The sequence below is a fragment of the Lampris incognitus genome, chromosome 3 (assembly GCF_029633865.1).
Source record: "Lampris incognitus isolate fLamInc1 chromosome 3, fLamInc1.hap2, whole genome shotgun sequence".
In the NCBI taxonomy this organism is placed as follows: Eukaryota; Metazoa; Chordata; class Actinopteri; order Lampriformes; family Lampridae; genus Lampris; species Lampris incognitus.
In genome coordinates, this window is record NC_079213.1 from 20,674,296 (window position 1) to 20,689,540 (window position 15,245).

The 15,245-nt window shown below is 45.5% G+C and overlaps 1 protein-coding gene across 1 annotated transcript; it reads left to right on the forward strand.

Moving 5' to 3' along the window:
- Positions 1-6,692: 6,692 nt before the first annotated feature.
- LOC130109344 (serine/threonine-protein kinase pim-3-like) lies at positions 6,693-11,913 on the forward strand. The gene is made up of 7 exons (XM_056276203.1): positions 6,693-7,422; positions 7,682-7,791; positions 7,949-7,999; positions 8,122-8,485; positions 9,406-9,582; positions 10,002-10,218; positions 11,440-11,913. Exons 1-6 carry the CDS (start codon positions 7,335-7,337, stop codon positions 10,208-10,210), a joined length of 999 nt encoding a protein of 332 aa, XP_056132178.1. The 5' UTR covers positions 6,693-7,334; the 3' UTR covers positions 10,211-10,218; positions 11,440-11,913.
- Positions 11,914-15,245: the final 3,332 nt, after the last annotated feature.

Here is a 15,245-nt window from a genome sequence, read left to right on the forward strand (position 1 = left end):
ACACACACACACACACACACACACACACACACACACACACACACACACACACACACATACACACAGAGTAAAGAAACCGAAAAGACATGCTCAGTTACAAAAATGCTAAGCCGACATGGGTGTTTTCACTTATGTAAAATGTCAGTGTATATGGGACGGCTGTGGGGACTGTGGGTGCTCGGTGGAAAATGGTTTGTTCATGCACATCTATTTGTATATGTGTGTCCGTTTGTGCATCCCTGTGTACGTGCATGCATGCATGCATGTGTGAGTGTGCGTGCAAGCATGCATGCATGTGTGTGTGTGTGTGTGTGTGTGCTGGTATCTCTGCACTTTTAGGGCTCGTTTGGAGACGATAAGCGAAGGTGACTGATGCCTACCCAGCCGGCCGTATCTACCAGTTTTATTGCGGGTATCAAAGAGCTGGCGCCGGTCATTCGCCACATTGTCTAAGCCACATTAAGACGGATAACTGTTAGCTTAACACCGGGTGAGGTTTAAGCTTCTCCGCTGCCTGAAGAAAGTGAGGCACAAATAACACTGTGCCACTTGCGCTCATTAAAGGAAGTAGTACCAACTCTCCTAGCTGACACGTATGGGCGGCACATCCACCTCCTTACAGCGGGATGATCCCGTATTTATTTCTATTTAAGCTTTATTTAGACAGGTCATCTGAGACACGGGGTCTCATTCTCAAGAGAGACCCGGTCGACCTGGTAACCGAAGGGTCGCAGGTTGAATCCCTGTAATCTAGCCTGTTAGTGCTGGAGCGCATTGCTGAGGTGTCCTTGAGCAAAACACTGGAATTGTAAATCACCCTGGATGAGAGGGAGCCAAATGTCAAAAAATGGTAACTGTATGACATGTCGCGGTACCCCCCCTGCCCCCCCCCACACACACCATTGCCTCTTCCCGACTTCCTTTGGGGTAAACACTGCAACGGATCCAGCGTGCTTATTCATCTTCTCCCTGACAGAGATGGCATCCTGTTCTGACTGACAAAAAAATGAACACGTGAAGAGTGCCGTGCTAACGGTGGAAGAGCAGCAGACGCGTGGAAGGAGCTAATGAACAGTTATGCAATCTGGTTGACAGATTACCAGGCTGACTACAGAGCTGACCGGAAATTGTTACATAATGCTGGTTCCAGACAGTAATCCACAAAGGGACCTGGCCAGCAAGCAGCACATATGACCCGCAACTCTACCGCTCTGAGGCCAAGGAGACTGACCACATCCAAGTTTGTCTTGTACTAGAGTATTTTATCCATCTAGCTGTCTGTCTGTCTTTTTGTCTGTCTGTCTAGCGATCTATAATTCAACAATCAATCAATCAGTCTGGCCATCCGTCCATACATCAATCAATCAAATTGTCTGTTTGTCTGTCTGTCTGTCCATCCATCTGTCAATCCATCAGTCAATCAATCAATCAGTCTGCCTGTCTCTATGGCCGTCCGTCCGTCCATCTGTCAATCAATCAATCAAACTGTCTGTCTGGCCATCCATCCATCCGTCAACCAACCAATCAGTCAATCAATCAACCAATCAATCAAATTGTCTGTCTGTTTGTCTGTCTGTTCATCCATCCATCAGTCAATCAATCATACTGTCTTTCTATCTATCCATCTATTGATATTGACAAGATGTGTCTATAACAAACACTTTTTTTTTGCACTGACAGGATGTATAGGCCTAATTCTTCATGCCATTAACGTATGGAGGTTTGAATGGGGGGAGGGGGTATTATTATTCCTCTCAATAAGAAGAGAGGAGTGAGAGGAGAGGGGACAGGAGTTACCTGAGGTGGCTCTGGTAAGGACCTGGAAAGGATGCCCTCCCCGGGACCCTCCCGTTGGCGGTATACTGGCCATGTCCAACTGAGGGGGTGCCCCTGGGGGTTGACCCAGGGCATGGTGGAGGGGCTATACCTCCTGGCCGGTCTGGGAGCCCCTGGAGATCCCGCGGGAAGGAGGCGTCTGGACCACTCTGTTTGCCTCGTTGCCTTCATGGCGCTGCAGGACAAGAGGCAAGAAAAAGGGATGCATGGGGGTATCATTACTTCATCCAGTAACACATCTTACCCATTTTCAGTTAAAAGGGGGGGCATAATCTTTGTGAAATCCTCCACTCCCCCGGGCGCTTATTTTCTAGCAGGCTGTCTTTTTCAAACTGCCCCATCCTTTGGAAAGCGGAGTATCACATGAGTCTACAGGGCACAGCGTACATACGCACAGCATCAGGGACGCAGCGGAGAGGGGGAAAAACCCCCTTCATACGCTGCATTTATTCACCCTTGATTTACGTCAGACCTCCGTTGTGTACGTAAGGAAAGGAAGTGGAAAAACTCGCACTTTTTTCTTTGCAAGGTAAAAAAAAAAGAAACGCTTAACCCTCTGAAAATACAACTGGCTTTGTATTAGTTGTGGTGTCCTTTACAGCGATCACTCACTGGAGGTTGCGGCTGAAACCACCTTTGCATTCAACCCATTGTGATACACCTGTCCTCTCATCCAAACCATATTTATGACAGATTCCCAGCATCCAGCCCGGCTCAGCCAGGCTGGACGGATTTCAATCGGCGGCTCACCGAAAACGATGTGGCCACCAGCGGACTGGCGTGATGGGGCTAAAAATACTTGGGCCGACCCCAGCGCTCTGATGTGGTCCCGCAGCCACTGGTGTGTTTGGTTTTATGTGTCCTAAAAGCAACCCATCAAATTACAGATGCAAACGCAGCCGGACCCCTTATCAAAACTATTTCGGCTCACTGACACAGTTTCCTAAGGCAGTAATTAAAGCAAAGGAAAATGGGAGGCATCCCAGGCACGCGGGGAGAAAGCGAAATGGAGAGAGAGAGAGAGAGAGAGAGAGAGAGAGAGAGAGAGAGAGAGAGAGAGAGAGAGAGAGAGAGAGAGAGAGAGAGAGAGAGAGAGAGAGAGAGAGCAGGCAAGTTGATAGAAAAGGGCTCATCACCAGCCTACAAGCTATTTCTCGTCCTCCCCTTTCCTGCTCTCTGACTGCTTCTTCCTTGCCCTCTCCCTCTCTCTTTCTCTCTCTCTCTCCCTTCATCCACAGATCAAAGCGGCGGTGAACATAAATAAAAGCTGTGACGATAATTTCCCATGGGAGCAGTGAACGACCGCATAGCTCGTGTTCATATGAGGCCTCGGCGAAACAGCTGTCTGCGCCTCTGCTGTCAGCACGCCTGACTGGCAGGCTGCCTGGCTGGCTGCTTCACATGCTTCCCAACTGGTTCACACTGACAACTGGCACATAAAAAAAAAGAAGAAAAAGCCCGACACTTATAATCATAAATGCTTCATACAGCTTCACTGAGCGGAAGATAAATCCTTTCTGCACAAAGCTTCGCACAGCCCCAGAGTTCATGTGCGCGCACACACACTGCGTTGTCGGACACGGTGGGGCTCGATGTGTTAAACTGCTCACTTGTTGAGGTTTGTGGAGCTAAATGTGTGTGGATGAGGGGCGTTTAGAGCAGCTGCCCAAGGAAGCAGATATCCCGTCTGCATGCCATTATTATTCCCCCCTCAGGTTTTCACAAGGAGGTGAACATCTGCAAAAGACAGGTGTGTGTCGGTGCTCACCGCGAGCTAACGGAGGAATGCGGCTCTCTTTGGAACGAGAAGAGAAGAGGAGAGGATAAGAAAAGAGAACAGAGGAGAGAACAGAACAGAACAGAAGGAAGAGAACAGAAGGAAGCAAGGAGAAGAGAAGAGAGAAGAAGAGAGGAGAGAAGAGGATAAGAGGAGACGAGACGAGAAGAGGATGAGAATAAGGGAAGAGAGGAGATGAGAAGAGGAGAAGAGAAGAGAAGAGAACAGGAGAGAAAAGAAGAGGAGGGAAGAGGAGAGGAGAGAAAAGGAGACAAGAAGAGAGGAGAAGGGAGGATAGGAGGAGACAAGAGGATAAGAGAAGAGGAGAGAAGAAAAGAGAAGAGGAAAAGAGAAGAGAAGAGAGGAGAAGAGAGGATAGGAGGAGACAAGAGGATAAGAGAAGAGGAGAGAGGAAAAGAGAAGAGGAAAAGAGAAGAGAAGAGAGGATTGAGCTGTGGTCAGCATTGGCCTGCTTTAAATAGTGAACAGTATTGAATGGTTGGAAGTGAGACTTTCCACTAAAAGCCCTGCAGTTTTTTGCCCTAATCACATTCTACAATTATGACACAAGGGTGCATTCCCTGTCAGGAGAACAGGGAGTCTTCCAGCAGCTGAACAAGCACACCAATAATAAATAACCCTATTGTGACGTTGTGAAGGTCCACCGCAAAAAAAAATGTCAGTAAACATGAAGAGAAAAAGACAGAATAAAGAATGGCTACTTCTGTTACGGTGAAAGGAGGTTTTTCTCTCTCGCCTTTGGGGTGACGTGGGTTGAATAGTTTGCGGATGGATCCGTATTTTGGTCACTGACTTATTATTCACTGTTGATCAATGCCGTCTCTTCTCTGTACAAGGTGGTAAATCAAGTTTTAATGAATAGTCATGAGATAAGGGAAGAGCTTTTATTTCTTTGCCAAACTTAACAGAATGAACATTCCACATTAGCGTGCCAATATTCTACCCAACTTGGTGTGAGCTAGTGCTCCTCTCCTGTCCAACGTGTGCTTCCCATCTGAAAATCGATGCTGGAAAATAAGAGGTCAGCTATATATGGAAGATGTCAATAATGTCTCTTTATAAGAAAGAGGTGCGTGCCTTGAGTACACTGGTGTTAACAGCGGTGCAGGTCTCATCAGATTCTCTCAGAACAGCGCTTGGCTCTTAGCTCTTTATCCCTTATGCAAATATTTTTCACACCACAAAGGCAGATTGGCCCTTGAGGTCAGTGCCCATGCCTTCAGAAGAGCCAGCACACAGCAGCATACCTCTCAAACTCAAAATATACCCGAGCATTCATCGATTTTATACAGATCGGTCATTTCAGTGCACGGTCACGTCTTGTTTGAGAGAACACATCAGTTGTCGATCATATGCCGACAACAATATGTCATGTCGATATATACATGTCATGTTGAACAGTAACACGACTGTGGTATGCATCACAAGACACTCGTGTGCAAAAATAATTTTGTAGAATGTTTACGGGTGATAGGGTGCAGTGCTAAGGACAAGAAACACAATGCCATTATCATATAACATAGACATCACTCCTGCAGGTTAAGCCAGAGGCCATACCCTTGTTCCGATATGCAGCCTATGTGTATACATTTACATAACTTTGCAAATGGCAGGCCTATAGTGAGATAAGGTTCCAAGAAACTCTCTGATGTTACACACGGCAATTCTGTTTAGTTAGTGTTCAAACATGCACATGCAAACACACACACACACACACACACACACACACATGCACACAATACCATATGCATGTACGTGTACAAACACATATGCATATACACACATACACGATTGTGCACCCACACATGCAAACACACACACACACACACACACACACACACACACACACATACAGGTTACGGGAGCTAGCAGGAGATAAATAAAACGTGGAAAGTTCAACGAAAGCCAAGGTCATGTCAGGTGTGTAACAGCAAAGGTTGAGCAATGGCAAAAGGTATTTAAGTAGAACAGCTGGCTTTGCAAACACTGGCCATGATACGGCTTCATAGGCTTTTCTGCCAATACGTTATTGTTTTCGTATTCTCGTGTAGACACATTATGTTGACATACTGCCTTAATTTTCTACTATGGGACGTTTTTTGCTGATAGGGTAGATCACATTATTAATCTTATGGAGACATGAAACTCCAGGCTACAAGGTATTATCATTGCATAGGCTACCTCAGCTCTCCTAACACCTGAAGGAGAATGTTCATAATTATTTAGTTCATTCTGTCTGAAATCCCACAGGAGGTTTTTAATATTTGTACAATCTACATTTCACTTGTGGCAGGTGGTTTTGTGTCTGCTTCCCAAATCTCAGGTTATGTCACTGACTAGAGGACAAACACAAAGCCACCCTGCAAGCTTTGTCGTGTTTACCCATTAATCCATTTTTAAAAACCGAGTGATTATTTATGGCGGGAAGGATGGGAATTTGACAGGGGCAAGTAAATGTTCTCACTTAACTATATACTACACGCAAACTTCTGGTGTGTGACAGCATGGGAAAATACCCCCCCCCCCCATCTCATTCCCAGCGGTAGTGAAATAATACACGTATCGGAATTACAGTAGTCAGCAAAGAAAAAAATAGTTATCAGTATTCTGTTTAAGTTACTAACAGAAACGGTTCTGCTATTACAAATACTTTTATAAAAACGACACTTTTAAAAGGACAGACATTCACACACCTATAACACTGTTTATCGTGAGCGATACTGTGAGGAATTTTTTTTTAATGCATTTGTGGCAAGGCAGTGCTAAATGATCTGAAAGCGATCAATGTGATCACAGCCCGGACAGTCCGGTAGATTCAATCACCGATTGTAATGAGTCGTCGGCAGCTTTAAACTAGAGTCAAATGCCTCTTTTATGATAATTACTTATTCGCAATTGGTCCAAATAGAAAACACGGTATTTATAGAAGGCATGCGATTGGTCGGCAACACCGCACCGGGTCGCCCATGAGCGCAGAGATTCCAGACGAGGATCCCTGCGTGTCTAGTACTATAAGAAAGTAGAGCGTAGATGCGTAACGCTATTCCAGCGGTGACATGAAATTTAAAAAAACAAAAAAAACAAAAAACAAAAACAAAACAAAAAAACAGGGTTAAATCGTATCGTGTAAATGTCCTCTCACGCTGTATTTTCCAGAACCGGCAATGTTTTTGGCGCACAGACTCGGCGAAATTGTCGAGTAGTATAAGGGGGCGGAGGAATATCTCCCAGCCACACTGCGCGTCAAAATATTGGCGTGGGGAGGACCGCGCCAAAGCTCAGACAGCGGACACTCTTCAGTCAAACAGTACTCCGCCGAGGACCCTTTTAAACGTGCCGTTACACCCGCTGAGGTTGCTATATAACACTGCAGTTCTTGGTCGCTTTATTATTTCAAACGGACTGCTCTCGCCGAGATTCTTGAATCAAATACGATATTCTCACTTCATGCCGGTTGTTTGGAGAAGGTGGACGACTTTCAACGTCGTGACCAGACTGTGACGGGCGCGGCGCGGTGCGGTGCGGGTGTAGTTGGCGCGCCAGGCTGGATATAATACTACTGTTTATCCTGCGCCACCGGTCCCATCGTCTTTCCCACTGCGACTGATTATTTTTTTTTTGTCCTTTTTTTTATACTCTATATTGGTTTGAAATCTCATCCAACCGGTGAAGAAGGATTACGCCGGTTCTTATTGTGAATATGTTGCTGTCAAAGTTTGGTTCATTTTCGCACATTTGCAATCCGTCGACTATGGACCATCTACCGGTGAAAATACAGCTCCAACCCGGTAGGTTGATGTTTCGTCCGACCGCTGTTCTGCTTTGCCATCACAACAAACGAACCCAGTCTTGAAACGTGAATAACTTGCCTGTTTTTTTTAATGTTTTTAATTTGGCAATTTGTGACATACTAGCTGGCTGGCTGGCTCGCACAGCTAACGAACTATGGCGTTACTAAACTTAGCGTCCCCAGAAACGGTAGTCTGTGGGAAGACTGCGTGTTTGCCCGTTTCTCAAACGTAACTCACTTCTTTTTTGTCTTCGCAGTCAAAATGGAGAAGGAGCCCTTCGAAAAGGTCTACCAAGTGGGATCGGTGCTGGGCAGCGGTGGGTTTGGCACAGTGTACGCCGGCAGTCGGATCTCCGATGGCGCACCGGTGAGGCTTGTGGATGTGTGCGTGTGTTTGTGTGTGTGGGGGGGGGGCTGTGTTGTGATCTCGCATGTGGCGCCATCAAGCCTATTATCACCTGATATGACCTCTGGATTGTTTTAGCAGAACGAGTCGCTCACGTTTGATTGCTTGTTAATTTCAGGTGGCGGTGAAACACGTCGCGAAGGAGAGAGTGACCGAGTGGGGCTCAATTGTAAGTAAATCCTTCATGGGTTTGTTTTGGTTTTTGCTGCGTAGGAGGTGGTAGCTGTTCAGTGCGTGCACTACGCGTTTTATGTATTTATTGATCGATCTTTTTCTCCTTCGTGTTTACAGAACGGTGCGATGGTGCCTCTGGAGATCCTGCTGCTGAAGAAGGTCAGCTCGTCGTTTCGCGGGGTCATTAAATTGCTGGACTATTACGAGCGAGCGGACGGCTGGCTGATCGTCATGGAGCGGCCGGAGCTCGTTAAGGACCTTTTCGATTTCATTACCGAGAAGGGCGCCCTGGACGAGGAGACGGCCAGGGGCTTTTTCGGGCAGGTGTTGGAGGCGGTCAGACATTGCTACACCTGCGGCGTTGTGCATAGGGACATCAAGGACGAAAATCTGCTGGTGGATCTGCGCACCGGGGAGCTCAAGCTCATTGACTTTGGCTCGGGGGCGATTCTCAAGGACACCGTCTACACCGACTTCGACGGTAAGCGTTAAACCACGCCCACCGACCGCCTTCCCGCTTTGAAATGACGCGACTGTTGCAGATTTCTGACCATAAAATTAGCGGATGTTTTTTTTTTTTTTTTAATATTCGCCGGCTTTTGATTTCAAGCAGCGTGACGGGTCGTTATGGGTTTGCCCCCACCTCCCTCTCCTCCTCTTCCTATTTTTCGTTACTGTTTTGTCCTTGATGCTATATTGGGTGATTGAGGCGTCACCAGCCCCGTGACGCAGCGATCTTTTTTTGGGTGGAGGGTTTTCCCTGCCTGAGGTCTGACCGCTTATCGTTATTATTGCTGTCTATATTGATGTTTCCTGCGCTTTTCGCTTTATTAATAGCTACTGGGCGTGCAGTCAACTCCCAGGCGCAATTCGCCTCTGATGTCTGACGGGTACATATCGCTCAAACACAGTCCGCCATGTCATACTGAGCTTTTTTTTTTTTAATCTAATATTTTTTGTTGCGTTCCGGTTTTTTTGGATAGTAAAGCTTGACTCAGTCGCAGTTTGTGGGTGTTAGGTCGACGCCACGTAACGTCTGTTTGTTGTGAAACCCGAGTCGGCGGTCACGTGATGAGCTCACATTGCTTTTTGTTTGGTATCCAAGTGACTCCCTCCCAGAGGGAGGAGGGAGGAGGTTACCCACTTTTTTTATGATGCTTTGTGGCTGCAGAAATGAAGAAAGCTTTTCTGTCATGAGTCAGGGCTTTTTTTTTCTTCTTCCAAGTTCTTAGTTTCCCCATGCCTCTCTTCAGCCATGAATGCAGAACACCCCCTTTGGTTATGTGTTCCTTGGAGCTAAACCTGTGCAAACCAGATCACTCTCGCCTGTGGCACGCAAGTACTCAATCTCACAACACACAAGCTAATCGCCCTTCTCCCCACCCCAATCCCCCATTTCAGGTACTAGAGTGTACAGCCCACCAGAGTGGATCCGCTTCCATAGATACCATGGTCGCTCGGCGACTGTGTGGTCGCTAGGCGTGCTGCTGTACGACATGGTGTGTGGAGACATCCCGTTCGAGCAGGACGAGGAGATCCTCAGAGGGAAGCTGTACTTCAGGCGGAGGGTTTCTCCCGGTAAGCCAGCTTGATCAAAACAACAAATGTAAACCAGGAGTCTGAATTTAGTCTCATTGCACTCTATCCTCATTGACTAGTATGTCACCCCCCCAAATATGCACGTCATTCTTGATTTTTACCCAGTTAGTAGTTTTAAATCCAGGATAGGTCTTCAGAATTGGAGCATGATGTGTCTTGCTCATCATCGGCCACACAGCTTACACATGACAAGGTCGCTCACTTGGGGTGGGATTGGGGTGTGCTCTCATTAGCTGTCTGGAGGGACCCTCTAGGTTAAGCCGATGTTGTCATATGCAGAACTAGCCAAGTATAGTGATGCTTGCCACACACACCGACAAACATAACTTGGTCACCTGCCCCATTTTGAGATTCTGACCGAGCTTCTCATCATTGTTATTGTCTCCCCCCTCCACCAGAGTGCCAGCAGCTAATCAAATGGTGCCTGGCCCTGCGGCCCTCAGACCGACCTACTCTAGAGCAGATCTGCGACCACCCATGGATGAGAGCGGCAGCATCAGAGTCACCTGAGTCACCGGAAGAGCCCATTGCCACTGGTGACATCCGCCTCAGGACCATCGCCACAGACTCGTCATCAAGCACAAGCTCCAGCAAGGAGAGCCTCTGAGGACGGAGGTGATGGACTGAACAGACTCTGGGAAAAGACGGGTTGGGGGTTAGTGGGGGTGGGTTTGGGGTAGAGGAAGGGGTTGATATGGACTTAAGGCCAGCAGCCTGTAGCCCCAATGCCCCATCAGTGGCTGGGTGCTGAACTCAGCTGGACCGGCAAGAAAAATGTACTTTAATTTTCTTTCTTTTTTTTTTTCCCCTTAGGTAATCTATAATTTATTATCATTCTTCCTTATCTTAATTTTGCTCCCCATCCTTTTTTTTTTCAATTGTTTCCTAAAGGGGAACATTTTGCTGTTTGGGCGGTCTTACCAGCACTATTTATTTTACACTCTTCTGTTATTATTTTTCAACACTTTGTTACAAGGCTGGTATATATGCAGCTGGCAAGGCCCCCCTATTCAGACATGGCTGCTCTCATAGAGCTTGGAGAAAAAACTTTTTATTTAAATGTTTAATTTTTGATTTGGAGTGCCTTTTTTTAGAAAGCTGCTTTTGTGGGGGCTTTCGTCAACAACTGTTTGGATCACCTGCAGCCTGGCGGCTAAGTTGCCCTGACCGTGATGGACGTGGGGCATGGTACATCGTCCCCTTCATCACTGTAAGCCAATTAGCCTGGGCTAAGAGGCTAGTTAACATTAGATAGGAGAGGAGAAGGAGGTGGGGGTCTTTCTAACAATGGAATACTTGAAACACATCCGACTCAAATCTGTGTCGCTCTCTCTTAACGCTGCTCTCACTCTATAGCCTGAACAGGTGTTTGGAAACTGGATCCTGTCTTTTCTGAATGTCTGCAAAATGTCAATACAAACACACACCCCATTCCATTCTTCCTCTCTTCCCCCAATGCCTATGTATCTCGGAATGTGTGGCCCTCTTGATTTAACTTTCTTTTGCCTCCCGCCATCTCACCGCTTGACACTACATGGCCCCCGCCCCTGTCCTCCTTTGGGGTTTGGGGTGTGAAATGCACAATCAATGCAATATTCATGGACTCAATTGTTTTTTTTTATATATATATTGTACAGTGTGGCTTTTTTTTCTTTTTCTGTGTGCTTTCCCCCTCCCCATTTACATTTAATTTATTTGTAAACATGTAGACATTCCACACTCTGTGGCTATTTATTTATTTATTGTCTGCTTAAAATCCCCCGCTAAAAATTGCATATCTTCACATGGCCTTTGTTTGCATTCCTGTAACTTTTTTTTTTCTTTTTTACGTTTCAGCTTTTTTGAGATGTGGAGGATGCACTGAAGCAGTTGTCAATGTAAAATGGAATAAAACAAGGTTTACTTCAAGTTTGAAAGAGTATTTGAATGTTATTTACCCTCACAATTTAAAGTCTGTTGGTAATGTTGAATGGCTAAATATCAGAAAAATCTGTTTGTGGGTTACGTTTGTACTGTCTGAATCCATTTTGAGTTCTGAGGGAAGCCAGACAACAGCTGAAATAGAGCTTAGTCACCTAGCGTCATATTCGAGATTCGCTTTCATTCTAGCTGTGTGACCTGTGTTAACGTGGAGGATGGATATTGCTATATTTTGATAAAAAGTTTCAATTAAAGTTTTTTTTTTGTACAGAAAGTGATGGTCTGTTGTCTCATTAAACATTTTGAATCTAGCTCACTATACTGGATGAGGATGATGAACTCAACAGGTACCTTATAAAAAAAAAAGTTTCAAACAGCTAGCTAGCTGCCATTTGGGAGGAAAGAAGCACGTGTTTCTGCAAAAGGGTGAAACTTTCACACATGGGGTCTGCTAAATAACTGCATATTTATTCTTTTAATGCATTGCACACACCTCACAAGATCAGCTGGCATCCTGTTCATAGTGAGTGAGTGCTTATACACAAGGTTGAACAAGGCTAATAATTCACAATGATGCCGACCGGGCTACTGTTAACACACGCTGCCTACAGCAATAATCACAATATGTAACGTGACATAACAGTCGGTGAGGCCTGTGTGAAACATCACAGGAGCCATTAACTGGGTGACAACCTGCAGGAGCAACAGCTCATAAGAGACAGATGTGTCTCAAGAGCAAAGGGAAGAGAAGGAAGAGGGAGAGGTGCTGGTATATATAGTAAGAGAGGGAGAAGATGCCATGCATCATCATCATCACACACACACACACACAGCCCTAAACTATAACTAATTGCTTTTCCATTTTATGCCTCTTGCCTGCCTACCTAGTGTACAATAACAATAACATAAGTCATTCCATTATTGGAGGCAGAAAAGCCTTGAGTAACAGTGGCTGATGACGGTTTGTATATTATATGGGTGTAGGTGCGTACATGTGGTGATTGGTGCATGTGCTCGCGCATAGTCGCGCGCGTGTGTGTCTCCAGGTTTTCCAGGAAGTAGGAGTGAGCGGGGATGGTCTAGCATTTTGGTGGGGAGGTGCTGCCCCCTCTGGCGGGTTAGTGGTCCTGTGCCATCCTGGCAGCCCCTCCATCCACATTACACATGGTGTTCAAACTGCAATCGCAGGTGGCTGCAATCAAAACGTATTGCGCGCCAAAGAATCGTTAACTTATCACCACCTGGCAACTCTTCCACACGTTACTGTCCAGAACAGACGAGCAGTGAAGGACGCAGGTCATGATCAGGTGCACCATCATTAGTCTGTGTGATGAGACATATGAGAATACCAGGTCAGCATGTTGCACTAACAGAGATGTAGTTCTGCCAACCACTCGCTTTGGGGGACAAAAAGCATGCTACTTGACAGCCTAAAAAAAAAAATAATAATAATAAATATATATATATATATATATATATATATATATATATATATATATATATATATATATATATATGTATATCCATCCATCCATTATCTGAACCGCTTAAATCCAGCGATTCAAGTAAATTCTAAATTTACTTGAATCACTGGATTATTTTCCTCCTTATTTGTTGAGCACTTTCTCTACCGTTGAGTGTTCCATTTAACCAAGTTTATATATATATATATATATATATATATATATAGTCACAACCAATCTATTCTCTCGCTCTCTCTCTCTCTCTCTCTCTCTCTCTCTCTCTCTCTCTCTATATATATATATATATATATATATATATATATATAGTCACAACCAATCTATTCTGATGCAGACTTGGACCCGTATAGAGAGACACCAGCCTTGGCCTGCCGTGAGATGTGCATTTGGAAGACCTCGTGGATTAAATCCTTAGCCCTGTGAGTAAACCGTGGTCTTGATAGCTCACCCAAACGCCTACACACATCCAATTAGTTTTGAATGACCGCTTCCAATTTGACTGGAGTGGAGACATATGGGTGCTCGAGGATTTCATAACACAGCTGGTCTCCGAATCTTCTCAGGGATCAAATTCACAGTGAAGGGACTGATTTATGTGCTCGGGAAAAAGGAGTAGACTTTCTGTTATAATTACCCTTGGAATATACATATCTGCTTGGTTTACTCGGCGGATGAAACGAGGCCCACATGCTCCAAGAGTGTATGAAATGTGTGGTAGGACTGCTCGTGCCAAGTTTATAAGAAAAAAAGTGTAAATAGCTTTGTTATTACTTAATACGCATAGCATATACCTAACTATCTAGCATTCAATTCATTCACGTTGTGATTAGTTTTACTTGGAAATGGATAATGGGCTTTTTTTGGAAACAGCTTAACCCTTCCTAATTCAGAAAACTGTCCTATTTATTCATCCATCCATCCATCCATTATCCAAACCGCTTATCCTGCTCTCAGGGTCGTGGGGATAATGGAGCCTATCCCTGCATTCATTGGGCGGCAGGTGGGGAGACACCCACCCTGGACAGGCCAACAGGCCATCACAGCCCCCCCCCACCACACACACACACACACACACACACACACACACCTAGGGACAATTTAGTATGGCCGATCCACCTGACCTACATGTCTTTGGACTGTGGGAGGAAACCGGAGTACAGGGAGACTCCACACAGGGGACGACCTGGGATGACCCCCGAGGCTGGACAACCCCGGGGCTCGAACCCAGGACCTTCTTGCTGTGAGGCGACCGCGATAACCACTGCGCCACCGTGCCGCCATGTGTCCTATTTAATCACCCATAAAAACATGCAAAACTTGAGAACATGTAAACTAAATTTCTCTTAAGTCTGAATCAAACCTAAGAATGTGATATCAAAACTTGACGCCGAGAATGTCCGAAATGTTTTCAACGTGACAAATCAAAACCAGATAAGACCACCATCATCAACATCATCATCATCATCACAACACCATAACACCAGAGGTGTTTGAAAGTTTTTCACCGGTGAAGCCATGCATTTGTTTAAACAACCAGCCTAAAATGGGTAGAACAAACGTCACTTTTAAAACCTACCTCCTGTACGCTCATACATCACAACGTATAGGTGTACTAATGAAGTCAGTCTCAATTTGTCAACCCCTGTGTTTCTGTGTCTACCCGGTAGTCCCCCGTTGTGTTTGTTCCTCCGGGCTTTTGACATGTCGCTAAATGGACAGCAACTTGTCTTCATCAGGGGCCCACCTTCTGCTCCTGCTGAAGGTGAGGAGGCCCGCATCCACCATTACCATCAAGTCCTCATTAAATCTAGCGGGGGATACGCCGCGCTGTTGAAGTCTGATCCCTCAGGCAGGCTCGCATCATCCATCACTGTCATTTAAACGGCCGCTTTAAGAGTCATCTTGCGGGAAAATGAACTCCTCATTTCATAATAAGCTTTGGATTTAAACCATAATACAGTTAAACGTAAATTTGTTCAAGCTGTTGGTGTTGATTCTTGAGGGAAGATTTACGCTACTATACCCCGTTTAACATACCAGATACGTGAAACAACTTGAAAACTGATTTCTAGTTGTAATGCATGAGCGAATTATGTTTTAGCCCCCCTCGTTACCCTCATGTGGTTGGTGCTACATGGAACAAGTGTCTTCAAGACGACCTTTCTAAAATAAATGTTGTTAACTTTCAGACAAAACAAGTTGGCGCCAGAAAATGTATTGCTTTAAAATGTGTGTGATAAT